This window comes from Pygocentrus nattereri, chromosome 10 (assembly GCF_015220715.1).
Source record: "Pygocentrus nattereri isolate fPygNat1 chromosome 10, fPygNat1.pri, whole genome shotgun sequence".
Lineage (NCBI taxonomy): Eukaryota > Metazoa > Chordata > Actinopteri > Characiformes > Serrasalmidae > Pygocentrus > Pygocentrus nattereri.
In genome coordinates, this window is record NC_051220.1 from 6,776,654 (window position 1) to 6,792,213 (window position 15,560).

Below are 15,560 nucleotides of genomic sequence, written 5' to 3' on the forward strand. Positions count from 1 at the left end.
CTGCTTCCCTCTCATCGCATCAAAAGAGCTTTTATGTTGCATATCTGATGCACTTATTTGATCTATTCTAGGGCCCTTTGTGCGCAGAAAGGGGTGCATCTATACGTTTCAGTGATTACCGTCACTCAGGTGACGCCGAACAAAGAATAATTTCCTAGAGCTGAGGCCCGAATGACTCAGTACACAGAAAATCCGCCGAGTGGGTCGAGGCGCTCGGCAAAATGTTCAGATTAATATTGATCCAGATCAGGAAGGCTGTGTAGTCACGGCTCTCCACAACAGAAAAGACAAACGGAGCGAAATGCTACCGGTGCCACCAGCTGACCAAATAAATGATCAGCTTGTAATAGGCATCGATTTCTGTTCTCTTTCAAGCACATGAAATTACTGTACCGAATCGCAGTACGGTTACTGACCACAACACCTACTGCAGGTACAGTTTCAGGCTAAATTTGCTTTCTGTACTTTTAATTTTTCCTTCCAAGAATAGAAGTCAAAATGCAGCGGCCCATAAATCTGCAGTAATGGGATCATGAATCAAAATGTAATCTTTTATTTACTCCGATCTGCCCTTTAGTTATTTGTTTCTCTTTTACATGTTTTTTTAAATCTACTACTCTATTAATCTTATTCTCTCTCTCTCTCCCTCTTTCTCTCTCTCTTACCTTCCCTCTCTCTTTCTCTCCCACTCTCTGTCTGCCTCTCTCATTTGCAAGTTGAAGGAGGACTGATGTCTCCTGCAGAACCATAAATTTACAACATTTCCTGTTGGTTTTCTGCAGAGGGGATCAATTTAGACTTAATGACAGCTGACTTATCAATAAAGAGAGAGTAAGCCACATGCACATACTTCATCCTCCTCCCAGAACGACCTACACAAAGTCTTCCATCACAGAACTTTCGAGCCATAGGACTAATAGGCCTGTCTCGATTATTACATAATTGTCTGACCGCAGTTATTTCAGCTGACTGCAACTATTTAATGCATTCAATCTGCCTATATAAGGAAGGCAAAGGAAGTCAAAGGAAAAAACTGTTTTCTAAAGTGGACTAAAAAAAAAAAAAGTTTAAAAGCTACAGTGAAAATTTGGCCTCCAAACTTTTGTGCAAGACCTGGTAGATCACCAAAACTGTCTCTAGCTGTGTAACTCAAGAGGCACTTATTGAGACAAGGACATGGACAAAAAAAGAAAAAAATCAAACAATGAAGAGCCTCCATTGAAAATAAAAAAAAAAAACTCAATTAATTTCAGGGTTGCAATGATTTGCATATCACTGCTGTTGTACAATTTGCACTGCATCCCAACTTTTTTGGAAACAAGCTTGTAAGAACAATGGACTGACCATTCCAGAGTCCAGACTTTAACAACACTGAGTATGTTTAGGACTACTGAGATTGTGAGAAGCAGAAAATGCAATCAAATTCATCACGTATACAGGACAATACAGTCTCTCTACAGCCTATTTTAAGCTGGGCATTCACTGTGCAAATTTAGGGCATTTTTAAGCCGAAGCCAACTAAATTCATGACTGAGCTGAATTTCAGCTTCATTGGCCATCGTTTGACATGCAGTGTGAGAGGGTAAGTGATACCCAATTAGCTGCCAAAGCGAGCTCCGATTGAACAGTTGGACGATCAGATGGATTTCTGACACGTCAGACGTTTTGGTCACTTGTCTTGAAGCTTGAGCAGTGCCACCACACAGACAATCGCAATCACTGCTCCTACAGTGGTCAACACACACAAACAGAGGCAAAAAGTCGACATTTGCGGTACCATCACCCGTATATATCGACTTTTGAGTTTGACTTAATAGAACTGCAAGATATAAATGTTAATACAGTGATTTTTTAAATTGTCTTTTTAAAATAGTCTGTAGACCACCTGTTTTTGAGTTTTAGTGCACAGTGTTACACAATCTAGCAAAACTGCTGTAGCACAGTTTGTCATTGGGTGAATCTCAAAATGCCCCCTCCTTCCTATTTGGTGAACTGTCTAGGTTCTGGCTTCTACAGTACACTATTTTCTCAGTATGGGATTGTGCACACGTGGCTAAATCCAATAAGACTATTTATCAAACATAGGATGCACTGTTTGGATGCAGGGGACACTATTTTTTATTTTTACGCAGTTCACTTTGTAGGGAGCAAAGAGTCATTTGGGATTCAGCCAATGTTTTTTGCTCGGGACTTGGACTTGTACGCTGTTTTGACGATGAGTTTTATCGGAAATTGTAGACAGAGCTATCTGTAGGGGTTGCGTTTCACATGCAGTGTGAGCAGCACTTTTGTAAAGTGTGCACATATAATCGCATCACAGGCTGTTTACAATAGGTGATTCAAACATACGGTGTTAGTTGTCACCAAAGAACAAGATTTCTAAAATCACACAGTGTATGCCTGGCTTCAAAAGTTACAAAAATAACCATAACCATAACCAGTCTATTCAGTCAAACTAGTTATCAGATAAGCCTACATGTCTTTACCCATATTGGAGAAGTGGTTGTGTATGTGTTTGTGTGTATTTAAAATGGGTTAAAATCACTGGTGGGAACATACCACAGCAGAACATTTGACATGTCCAACTGCCACAGCGTGACAGAGCAGAACCTCATTTACATTTGTTCATTAGTGTGGCAATATCCACTCGGCTTACATCGCATGATATCAGCGGGTACCCAAATGTTGGTATTGGAGCAGTTTTATGAGGTTGATTATGAGTATGTGAGCGCAGTATCAAGCCGATACCTGATACCAGTATCAGTATTGATGCATCCTTATTTTTATCCACCTCACTTCTATCAGCAGCAATAGTGTTACTTGAGCAGACTGATTTTAAGGAAGATTTCTCAGCCACAGCTACATGTTTTATTATTTTAAAGGCATACAGATTTCTTTCTTAATTTAACTGCTGACATGTTAAAAAGTTCAGTGTCAAAAAATGGCTCCTTGTCATAAGTTCCACTATTACAATTATAGTATAACAGACACATAAACCAAAAAAGGCAGTTAAATCTCACAGTTATTTGCAGGACAATTAATGGTCAGCTAAAATGTCGTGACAGTGACAAGCCCAGTAACTAACATTTCATCAGAGAAACACTGTGTGTTTATAAGCAGGTCGTTAAACCTCCTGTAAAGCACCACTGCCTCTGCTTCATTACCCACAACTCACTGAGTAAATGGAGAGCAACTGGCATGCCTATGCCAGCTCCATAATGCCATTGGGAGCAGCAGTAACAGGGCTCATCACCTTACCTGGACTCACAGAAGTCTCCAAATCACAAAATATCTGTTTAGCACACAGTCCCACAAACTGGCCCCCTGGACACATCTTTATATTTTTCACTTTAACTTAATGATTTATTACTATCACTATTTACCACTACTGTCAAGGGATCTGTCTCATCTGATTAAGCACAAAATGTCTATTTAATGTACAAAAATAAATAAATCTCTCAAAGCACTATAAAGTTATTCCAGACAGTGTACCATGAACGTGCTGGCAATACTGCTGGTCATAATGGGTTAAAAAGGTGGCAAACATACCAAATCACAGTAAAGGCAGTGGAGTTTTAGATCGAAAGCCTTATTGCATATTCCTATTCACCTATTACCATTACATCAAGGCATTGCTATGCTTTTTCTACGTATCTTGTATGATTCTGTACACAGGATAAGGTTTTCTTTTGCAAACAACGGTCGCTCAACAGCGTGAGTCTTCCATTACCCTCCCTTGTCAGCACAACAGAATGGCGACGCCTACACACACCATCAAGCACTCACGGGGCAAAATTGATTTCGGACGCATTGTTCGGATAGGAGTTGCTTTATGGGAGTCATAAACTCAATAGCCATCTGGAGCATGTAATAAAACCCTGTAGCTTATACGCAGCTCACTCCTTTCAGATGTGCACGAAGTGAACAGGCGTCCACAGAACACAGAGCAGCCCCTGGGGAACACTTCCAAATTTCCAGCCTAGTTCTTAAGGTACAACACTAAGGTGCATTGGTTAGTATGCAGGTGATTAGTGTGCAGTAGGGATGCAAATTTTGGCAAATTCTATTGACTGACACTAACACTGTTAACTGACAAGCCTAAAATCAGGTATGTGATCCATTAAAATATCAATTACAAAACAGAAACTTTCATATTCTAAGCAACTCTAAAATCTCTTATACATGCACTCTTATGAGCGTACACATAAACTGAACTCTACTAATGTCCCAACATTTAAAAGTCTTCCTCATGTAGACCGTGGATTGCAGTACTGATATGTGGGACCAGGTATATATGAAGCAACCGGCCTGCAACTATGGCACACCGTGTTATAGGTAGCTTTTATTAAAGAGAAGACATGTTTATGTTGGGCTGTTTTAGGTTCATTTTTACAAGGACCTTTAAGTTGAAAAGCCAGAATACAGGTAGAGGCTGTGTTTCTTTTTGCCATGTTTAACACTGTTTGTAGCAAATTAAAAATAAAGCTGTGTTATGGACCAAAACCTTGAGTCATCTAAGTATCTATAGTTGAATATTCAGGTCCAGCCCTACATTACATTTGTGTTATCACTCTATCAACAAGGAGCCCAGAACACTACTATTTTTTAATGTGATTCATTTTTTAACAGGTCAATCTAACAGAACTATCTGCATGGGTACAATTTAAAAATGTTTCTTAACTTTAATGATAAGCCTGCTTATTACTTAACAAGGTTTTTACAGTTTGTTACTTGTTACTTACATATATATATATATATATATATATATATATATATATATATATATACATATATATATATATATACACACACACACACACACACACACACACATACATATATATATATATATATATATATATATATATATATATATATATATATTACATACAATAAATATAATTAATGAGTATAGTTTTTTTTATCTTTTTTTATTTTCGTATTTTTTATATAAAAATCTACCCTTTACAAAGATGAATATAAAGGATTATAAAGAAATAAAAGCTAAAATATTTACAACGTGAGCATATTTGACCCAAATTTCACATGGAGTATTTACATTTATTGATGATGATTTCAAAGTAACATTGGGTCTTAATCACCAATATCATCCTAAGTTTTTTCTTAAAATTGTTAGTTAGAAAGACATCATTTGGACATCATTTGAAAACCTTTACATTGTGTGTAAATTTCAAGATGACTGGATGAAAAGAAACGACCCAAAATGGTTTCATTGACTTATGTTAAAAGTAAAGTGTGCTTTTCCCTTCTATTGTAAAGTTTCTGCTTTGGAGATACAAGGTTTTGTTCCCGACAGCAGCGATATAGACGTCTATATGACAGTTAATCATTTATATCCCTACTGTGTAGCATGCAGGTCTAGCTAAACTTAGGGTGCAGCAGGCAGGTCTCACTGTATTTAACATGTAGCATTAAGATCCGAAGTTGTGTGTAGAGGCTGGAGCTCAATTTGCCGTAATCAGAAAGCTGGCAGTCAGCATGCTCCTCAGAGGAACTGAGCTAGAGACAGCGAGGGACGCAGGTGATGAGCCCTGACGGATCCATATGCTAAACCACAGAAAGCATTACAGCACATACACTTACACATCTTGGGCTGTTTCCTGTAGCAAAGAATGTACAAGCACAAATGCACGTAGAATATAACAGCATAAACACCACACAAACATTCAAATTCATTCAGATAGTTAGTCCTTACTAACGTTAAATGTTTTCATCTCTAGTTCATAAACTCAGCCAGAAATACTGTAAGTCTATTTAGGATTTAGTGTTTATTATTTCTTACTGGACTTTTATCTTTTCATAACATTAGTTATGAATCAGCCTCTCTCTGCCCTCCTCCAGCTCTCTCTCTCTCTCCAGTTCTATGTCTCTTTCTCTCTCTCCATCTTCCCTTCTGTCCCCCTCTCTCTCTGTTGCTGACAGGTGGACATCTGGACTGGTCCAGTGCCTGCCCCCCTGCAGAGCTAATTAACGGCTGTGCCACAGCCCCCTTCATTTGGCTATCTGCCGGGCACACACATGCACACATGCTCACAAACACATACACAAACCCAGATACACACATACACCCTCTCAGGCACACTGGGGAAAAAAAAATACAAAAACATGCACACACATACTCGTATGTGAAAACAAGCTAGGAATATGTGTATAATATTCATAAATACACACTGTGAATGCACACGCACATAAATTCATGGCACAAATAAACCTCACAGCTGTGCTGGTTGAGAGCCACAAGGCATTTCCACCCAACATCTCAGATACCACATAAAAGGCTGTGAAGCGCAGACATCAGAAGGTGCCTGCGTATCAAACCTCCAGCTGTTTTTAAGCATAAGGGTCAGTTGCCCATAAAGCTTTTGCCAGAATTCTACCAGACCTTTTGCGCAAAAATGGTGCATTCAACGGCTTTAACCATCAAAGAAAAATTTCAAATGTCATTTGCTACCAATTTCGGTATCCGTGAGCACAACATTCACTCAAAAAACTCAAATTGCAGCCTAGAGCCTATGTGAAGCCTCATTTATCAAACGCGCAGGCACACAAGAATGTGGCTGGACTTTACACTCCATTTTTCCCATGAAAGGTGGAATATATCAAAAGTGACTGCAGAGAAAAGCTTAGGCACATCCTAGCCAACATTAGGCAAAGTGTGCGCACATCTCTTTTTAGCTGAAACTTGAGAAAAACAGAGACAAACCGAACAAAACACAACTTGTTATTAGGGACGCGGTGACACCGTTACTAGTACAGGGTATCAACAGTGTTCATTTACTTGGACTCATAAAAATGCACTGATATCAACATTCAGCACCACCTGATCAACATCAACATTCAGCACCACCTGATCAACACCAACATTCAGCACCACCTATCAACACCAGCTGATAACCACGTGATGTAAGCCTAGTGTATGCTGGCAGTGAAAGTGAGTCTGCTTGCACAGAAAAGTGTTGTCAATGCTGTGGTTGATCACTTTAAATATCCTGCCTTGGCACATTCCTGGCAGGAATTTATGCAATTTTAGCCCATTTTTAAGCGCAAACCAACACAATAACAACCACTCCCCCAACATGGGTAGAGACACAGAGGCTAGCTAAACAGAGGCAAAAACGCTGACAGTATGAAAGTTCATATATCGCTGCTGTCAGAACGAAACCTATCGCCATTTTTATCATTTATCAGCTTTTGACATAATTTGAAAAGGCCTGTTGGCCTGAGTCTGGTTGCATTGACTTACGTTAAAAGCAAAGTAGGTTTTTTTCTTCTCCTGCAAAGTTTTCATTTTAGAGATACAAGGTTTTAGCAGCAATATGACAACTTTACTGAACAGAACTGGGAAATATAATGCATATTACCCATTAGCGACTGGTTTTAGTTTCAGCACACAGTGTGGCCCTTAGCCGAGCTGCAGTAGTTCAGTTTCTGATCAACCTGATATTTATACAATTACACTTTAAAAATATTTTATTTTAGTAAAATTTATGTTCTCTGTCACAAATTACTCAGCTTGACTAGATCGCATTTACTTCTTCCTCCAAGACCTGTGAAACCAGCCACCGCTTCTTTTCGAACTGCCACTCAGGCAACCTCACTGGACAGCTGAAGGCGCTCGGAGGAAAGCGCCAACCGCCAGATCTGTTACGTCAGCTAACAGAAGCCTGTGCTGACTAGCATCACGTTGAGTGATGGGGGGAGAAGGGGGACCATCCTACCCACCCAAAGAGAGTGAGGCCAATAATGCTCTCTTGGACTCCCGGCTACAGACGGCTGCAGCATCACCAGGGATCGAACTCGCAATCTCCTGTTGATAGGGCCAACACTTAGATTAGTTGCACCACTCGGGAGCCCCCCCATAAGAACCATTAACAACTTTAGGTTGTTAACAAGTTTAACAACTTAAGTAAATGAAAAATATCTTTATTGTGCCAAATAGTTAAAAACAAAACTGAACAATATACAGTTAAAGATGTGGTGTGTACACATAAGTATGCAACAGTTTCTCTAGCTCAGCAAAAAACGGTGCTGAATGTTGTTTCACATCTGAATTTCACAATTCATTTGTCTCATATGTTTGTCTCATTCACTTGCTCATAAGTAGTCAGAATGTGCTGGAGTTCAGTAAATACTACTGTCATTCAGTGTCAGTAGCAGAGACTTTCAGCGTTTTTCAGGCTTGGTTGAAGCAATGGGCCGTGAGACCCTGCTACCGGTGGAGGCACAGGCAGGGCTATTGGACACACCAGCCAGGCTAGCGTCCTGCTATACTAAAGGCTAAATCAAGGTGAAAGGCTATCATTACACCGAGAGTTCAGCGATTCCTTCCACTCTCTTAATAACAATCTGGACTAACATTAAGTCAGACTGTAAGTGACTACACAGCAGCAGATGAGTGACGACTCAAAGAAGCCTGGTTCAGCCATTCAGGTAAGGGGCTCCCATTACAATGTTTTTCTCACCAAATTCTTACCATCACGTACCAAATTGTTGGGTGATTTAATAAAACCCAGAATTTTTTTTCTTGATTTCCTTGAGTCCTAACACTCCCAGCAGAGTAACAGAGGCTCTGATATTCCCACTTCTCTAGGAATGCAGCCTATCCCAGTTACAGTTTGACAGTACATCTTGTTTTGAGGGAAACTGTAGCTTTGTTGTTACTTTTGTTAGTTCCTCTCCCATGAGCACTGTCCACTGCAGTCTGCAATGAAAAAAATCAGCGATGTGCTTTTCTTATAAATGATACTTTGGACTCAGTGATAAATAAATTCACAGCATTAGAGTAGCTAAAAATAACTCTGTTAAACATGCTAGCTTTAACACTGCTAGTTTATTCACTTTCAGGAATGACGCTTGATGTTCCTGTTTAACACTTCTCCTTAAATCAGTCTTCTCAAACTGTATGCTTTCCATCTGTGTGCAAAAAAATCATCAGCCTTAGTTCAGGAGACCAAGACACATTCATGTTTACTGTATGCTTTTTGGAGCAGACTGTGTCTAGAGTAACATCAAGCAGCTATAAGCCACGGTGCCCTTGCTATGATTTATTAATGGCTGATCTGCTTGTAAGTTATGTCCAAACAAGACTTAAACATTGGCAAAGCACAGACTTACAAGCTTTTAAATTGCTCTGGCAGCAATTAGCTGTAAAACATTATCTCTCACTGTATAAACATGACACCCACACAAAACAATATCATTTTATACATTACCACGCAGAAACTTTTAGTGCCTTTGGAACAGATGTTTTTGGAGAATCTACTTGTTTCATCAATAGGTTGGCATTCTTATGTAATGTCCCTGGTGGTCTTAGGTGGCTGGATGCCCAAAACGTGGACACAAAAAGTGGGACATGGGCATCGTGATAGTCTGATAGCCCCTACATGAAACACAATCAGCTCGATTCAGACCGGATGACCCCTTTACACAAGGTTCTTGAAAAACCTACATTATGGAGACAGTTTCAAACCACATGGATCGCCCGAAGTCTGAACAGCTCCCTCTGCTCCATATTCAGTTTACCAGAGGGAAGCCGCAAGACTGACTGGCGGCACAACATATGCTTTGTGTGTAAATGTAAAGGAGTGTTTGGGCAAGAATGCTGTACAGTGTTTTTACACCACACTATTTTTCACATCAGAGGCTGCCAAAAGTTCTCATATAAGCCTGAACTACTGCTGCCCCATGCCGGCTGGTCTTCCTTCACATGCCAAGGCCTCTCTACAAAGCCTCAAGACTTCGGTTGGTCACCAGGTCCACAATCTGCCAAAGTTCTTGGATGTAACTACGTTACTGAGATCCCTCCACTGGTTTCCTGTGGCAGCAAAGATCAAGTACAAAACTCTTGCCACAAGGATCTCATCCCCACAATACCTCCAAAATACACACATTCTAAAACTCATGACCCCTGCCATGTCCTTCATTTACAGTAGATCAAAACATGCTCACAGAGGGAAAAAAATCACTTGCTAATTGTCCTTGCTTGTAGGGTTGGGACAAGCTTTTGTAAGTGCTCCATCTCCAGAGGTAGGCAAGCTCAGCTTCATAAGGTAAAAGTCCTGCAAGTTTTCTTTCCACCTGCTGAATAAATAATGTGAATAAATCAACTGAATTATGTTACTCTTCCTCTACAAATCCAGAACTCAGCAAATCAGGGTTTGGATGCTTTGTAGAGGAGCAGTAGAATACTTTAACTGTTTAAGCAAACAGGTTCTTCTAAACTTCAACAGTCCACATCTGTTCATCTCTGAACTCCTTACAGTCTTAAAACTCTTGCCTAAAAGAGTGTATTTTCTTCAAAAATGTGTGTATTATCAATTAATCATTAAATAATAATCAGAATGCATGTATTACTTTCAGTTCAATTCAATTATTACTGTAAACACTGGGTGAATGCAGGGTGAACCTGAATATGGCATGATTTCCATCGAGTGAACACCGTACCAATTTTCAGTTTCCAGTGTGAACAACAGTTCCAAACAATGACTGTATATATCATGTATCAGACGGTCAACTCTTCCATAATTGTAGGCGTCTCACTCTCATATAGCTCGTGGATTCTTGTCACAGTTGTAGCGAGGAGAACTGTGTCCATTTTGCTATCAACTAACTGCCAGTACTGTTCAAGCTGCTTAGTCTGTCGAACACATCTTCTAATGCTAACGTTACTGATACATGTGGTTTTACTGGTATCAGAGGTGACATATGCTTCTTAATTACATTTCATACTCAAAGTGTTTCAGTGATAAAGTAATTGGCACTAGATGAAAAAATCTTTATCAAATAATTTTAACCAGTGTACAATACACTTGCCACTTTGCTTTCTAGAGGTTGCAACGTTTTGTGTAATGCTGCATTTAAGGTATGCAAACATAACCCATGTGCAACATGTCTCTGAGAGTCTGAGCTGAGTAAGTAGATGTTCCTTCAGCTAGCATGGGCCAAATTTAACCCACATCTCTAAAACCACAGAAAAGTCATGCATTCATACTGGGCCACTTCAGATGATAAAGGACTTCTGACGCAATATTAGCTCAAATGGTATTTGAGGGCTGCTTACAAATACGGCTATTATGGCATGAGGTTCTAACTGCAATACAGTTCTAAGTGCGTCCTTTTACTGCTTATTAGGAAGCAATTCCATCTTCGCTCAAAGCTGAATGAGCACAGCACCAACTGAATTGCCAAAGATTTTGTTAAAAGTACACGGGTGAAGATTAGTCCAGTTTTACACTATTGAGCATAATGCATTAGAAAAAAAAGGCATGAAGGTTATTAATGAACATTCCACTGACTAAAAACAGCCTTAAAAGCTTAGTTTTATAATCCATTATGTGCTAAAACAAAAAAATACAGTTGGAACAAAAAAAAATAAAAAAGTTTCTGGCCAGCTGTCAGATGTATAGTATACAGAGTATTCCCAATCATATGAAGTGAGAAGAATTCCAACAATGTTAAATTAGCACATGATCCCACTCTACTTCAGCATTTACTATATATAATCTGGAAGTGTTAATCATGTGTATTCCAAAGGTGAGGGAACAAAAGCTCAAAGATCATGAGTATGAGCGAAGCTGATTCCTCTTACCTACAATCATATGATTGCAGACATCGCAGAAGTGTGGTTTCTTAAACATGTGCTCTAGGAAGGTGTGTGCCGTGGGGTCAGGCGGCCGAGGAGCCCGGGAGGGCGAGCAGATTGTCAAAGGCATTCCGCTTGGGACAACAGGGGGCAGTGGGGGTGGAGGTGGGGCCAGAGGGGCGACGCAAGGTGAAGCTGACACGGATACTCCGATAGTGCTCAGATGACCAGTGCTGCTGCTGACCTCAGACAGAAGATCGGTCTGGAACTTAGCGTCAATACTTGGCCGCTGGAAGAAATTGTCAGCGCTCTTGCTGCGGAGGCTCTTGGTCTTGAAGGACAGCGAACGTTTCAGCTTCTGCAGCTGGAGACAACCAGAAGCACAAAAACAAAGAGTGAGTTTTCTCAATGCAACAGAGCTAAAACAGTGTGCTTGAACAGTTCTTGTTAAATCACCAAATGCACTCGGATGGCCATCAGCAAATGGTAATCTGGAAATTACATGAACATTAAATGTCTCCAGTGGGATGGAAAAGTACAGAGTACCGAGCATATGCACCAAAAGAGTATCGGAAGGTGCTAAATCTAATATCATTTTGGATTTCCATCAGTTGCGTTGGCCTAGATGGGGATAGGGACAATATCCAAATCTCAGTTTAACCCCTTTACAAGCTACAGGCCTGCCAGTGGACACAAAGTTCTATTACACACTTCTATGACCTAAAAAGCTCCATTACTTTGCATTGAAGTCCCTGTAGTTACCGAATAATGAGCCTTTTATGAAATAAACCTGTATTGTTAAGAGGTTAAAAGAATGCTGTTTTAAATGGGGTAATTCAAACTAAGAGCTTGTGAACTGGTAATCTGGAATACTACATTCAGCAATCAAGCCCTAAGTAAAGAAAAATGGATTTTAAAAGCCTGGAGCTGGATTTATGGAAACATTTAAAATCACAATACTGCCTTAAAAAATCTTAATTAGATATCTTTCACAAATTGTTCAGCCCAGAAGGGCATGAACATCACAAGGCACCAGCCTCCAATAAAAGTCTAATGTGAAGGCTACTGACTGGACACAACATGTTAAAAATGCCATGCCCGTTTGCTGGTCTCTTCTGGATGCCTGTTGCTGATGCCACCTGCTGCTGTACTGAGAGCACATTTATTGAGTGCACCAGCTCATGCAGCTAACAGGATCTTTCTGCAAAAAGTAAGATTTCTCTCATCCTTTCGAACTCCCTGCTCACATAATTCCATAACTCCTCATCAGGGCCTAGATGAAAGCTCAACATAGGTCTCATTTATTCTGGAGTTATTTATGGAGTGAAAAGAGAGAGAACCGGAGAGATAGAGAGAGGAGGTAGGTTGTCATCTGTCTCTCTTGATACGTAACCTCTTTATGCAGCGCACATTACCCGTGCCATCAATCGCAATGTGACACTCCTCCAAATTAGCCGACAATACCCACCAGGATCCTGAGCTAGTCTATTAAAAAGGTCCTCTTCTCCCCTACGCCACACCAACACACACTACTTATGGGAATATTATGAAACAGAAGATTTGGAATGAATTTCAAAATAAAAGTGGATAACAACAGATTGTGCTTTATCACTGTGACACTAATTTATCAGTGTGATTCAAACATCTCTATCTGAATCAGATCTACCATCCCGATTCTGTTTTATCAAGTCCACTGTAGTTCAGATTCACACTATATTTAACCTAATTTCATCCTATCAGCTGCTTTTCCCATGTGGTTGAGGTGTTAGAGCGCATATGCACAGAGACATAAACACAAACACAGACACTGTACCCTGGTTTTCTGCCAAAGCCCCAGTTTTACATGCGACACATTGAAAAATCCCTTTTTGCTCTTAGAAGCATTTAGAGCATCCTACCTACAGCAGCTGCGACATCGAATATGTCTGTCATGGATTAACAAAAATGACAGAAATCAGAGATTATGATAATCCCTGTTTTTCTTTTAAGTATAATGAATTTTGCTTTGTTCCTGTTTTAAGAAATAATATAATCACTGTACATGAGTCTAATCACATCTTGCTAATGACACCTGGATGCAGACCACTGCATTTGCACTGTATAAGGAGGTATTCTATATATAGCTCTGTACCATGCTGCGCTATAGAGAAGCCTGGTTGGACCCACTTGCATTACACTGGTGCCCCCCCATCTCACCCTCATTCAAAGCAGGCCGATCACTCAAGCGTGAGGGGTGAGTGGTAGCTCCATTGCACAACTGTGTGTGATGATGACCTATCGATCACCGCCCATCAGAAAGTAATCGATCAAGCGGCCCCTCCCACGGAAATCAGAGTGCGGGGACTGAGTTGGTCACGGTCCACTACACAATAGGCCCGAATTACACCCACAGACTGACTATTACTTACACATACCTCTGTTCCAAACCACAGGCCACGAAATCTATTAGATAACCGCACTCAGTTAGGTCCCACTTACTTGCTTAATATCCATCAGGTTGGATAGCTGAATGCCAGACAAAGGCTACTGGCTTGTTTGTGTGTGTGTGTACACACACACACACACACACACACACACACTATATTTCCAAAAGTATTCGCTTGTCTGCCTTCACACGCATATGAACTGGAGTGACATCCCAGTCTTAATCCATAGGGTTTAATATGCCCACCCTCTGCAGCTATAACAGCTTCAACTCTACTGGGAAGGCTTTCCACAAGGTTTAGGAATGTGTTTATGGGAATTTTTGACACATTCTTCCAGAAGCGCATTTGTGAGGTCAGACACTGATGTTGGACGAGAAGGCCTGGCTCGCAGTCTCCGCTCTAATTCATCCCAAAGGTGTTCTATCGGGTTGAGGTCAGGACTCTGTGCAGGCCAGTCAAGTTCTTCCACACCAAACTCGCTCATCCATGTCTTTATTGACCTTGCTTTGTGCACTGATGCACAGTCATGTTGGAACAGGAAGGGGACATCCCCAAACTGTTCCCACTAAGTTGGGAGCATGAAATTGTCCAAAATCTCTTGGTGCTGAAGCATTAAGAGTTCCTTTCACTGGAACTAAGGGGCAGAGCCCAACTCCTGAAAAACAACCCCACACCATAATCCCACCTCCACCAAACTTTACACTTGGCACAATGAAGTCAGACAAGTACCGTCCATCAGACTGCCAGACAGAGATGCATGATTCATCAATCCAGAAAACACATCTCCACTGCTCTAGAGTCCAGTAGGGGTGCTTTACACCACTGCATTTGACGCTTTGCATTGTGCTTGGTGATGTAAGCTGCTTGGATGCAGCTGCTCGTCCATGGAAACCCATTCTATGAAGCTGTCTACACTATTCTTGAGCTAATCTGAAGGCCACATGAAGCTTGGAGGTCTGTAGTAATTGACTCTGCAGAAAGTTGGCAACCTCTGCACACTGAACTTGCTGCACAAGTGGCATCCTATAACGGTACCGCACTGGAATTCACTGAGCTTCTGAGAGCAACCAATTTTTTCACAAATGTTCGTAGAAGCAGCCTGCATGTGTGTGTGTGTATATATATATATATATATATATATATATATATATACACACACATAAATATACACACGCACACACGCACGCACACACATGTATGTATGTGTATATATATATATATATATATATATATATATATACGCACACACACAAATAAAATCGTATACGCACACACACATCATCTAAGCTGCTTATCCTTCTGGGACATAATAATAAATATATAATATATATAATATGGAAATGATATAATATGAAAATTATATTCTGGACAGTTATCACTATCTATATTATTGCAGGATAAGGTTTTGTGTGCATCTTGGATATTCATGGTAACAGACTTTTTTCGTTCCATCCCATGCCAAGAAATGTAGCGTACAGAAAACAAAATTTTAAATTTAGTAAACTTTGAACCTGCCGTGAGCTGATCTCGAA

At 40.3% G+C, this 15,560-nt stretch overlaps 1 protein-coding gene across 5 annotated transcripts in view; it reads right to left on the reverse strand.

Annotated features, from left to right (window-relative positions):
* stac (SH3 and cysteine rich domain) overlaps positions 1-15,560 on the reverse strand; it is a 65,149-nt gene that overhangs the window by 39,041 nt on the left and 10,548 nt on the right. For all 5 annotated transcript variants that reach the window (XM_017707829.2, XM_017707832.2, XM_017707830.2 and 2 more), the window contains exon 2: positions 11,609-11,966. In XM_017707829.2, coding sequence (XP_017563318.1) covers positions 11,609-11,966 — 358 coding nt within the window. The remainder of the gene's footprint in view (positions 1-11,608; positions 11,967-15,560) is intronic.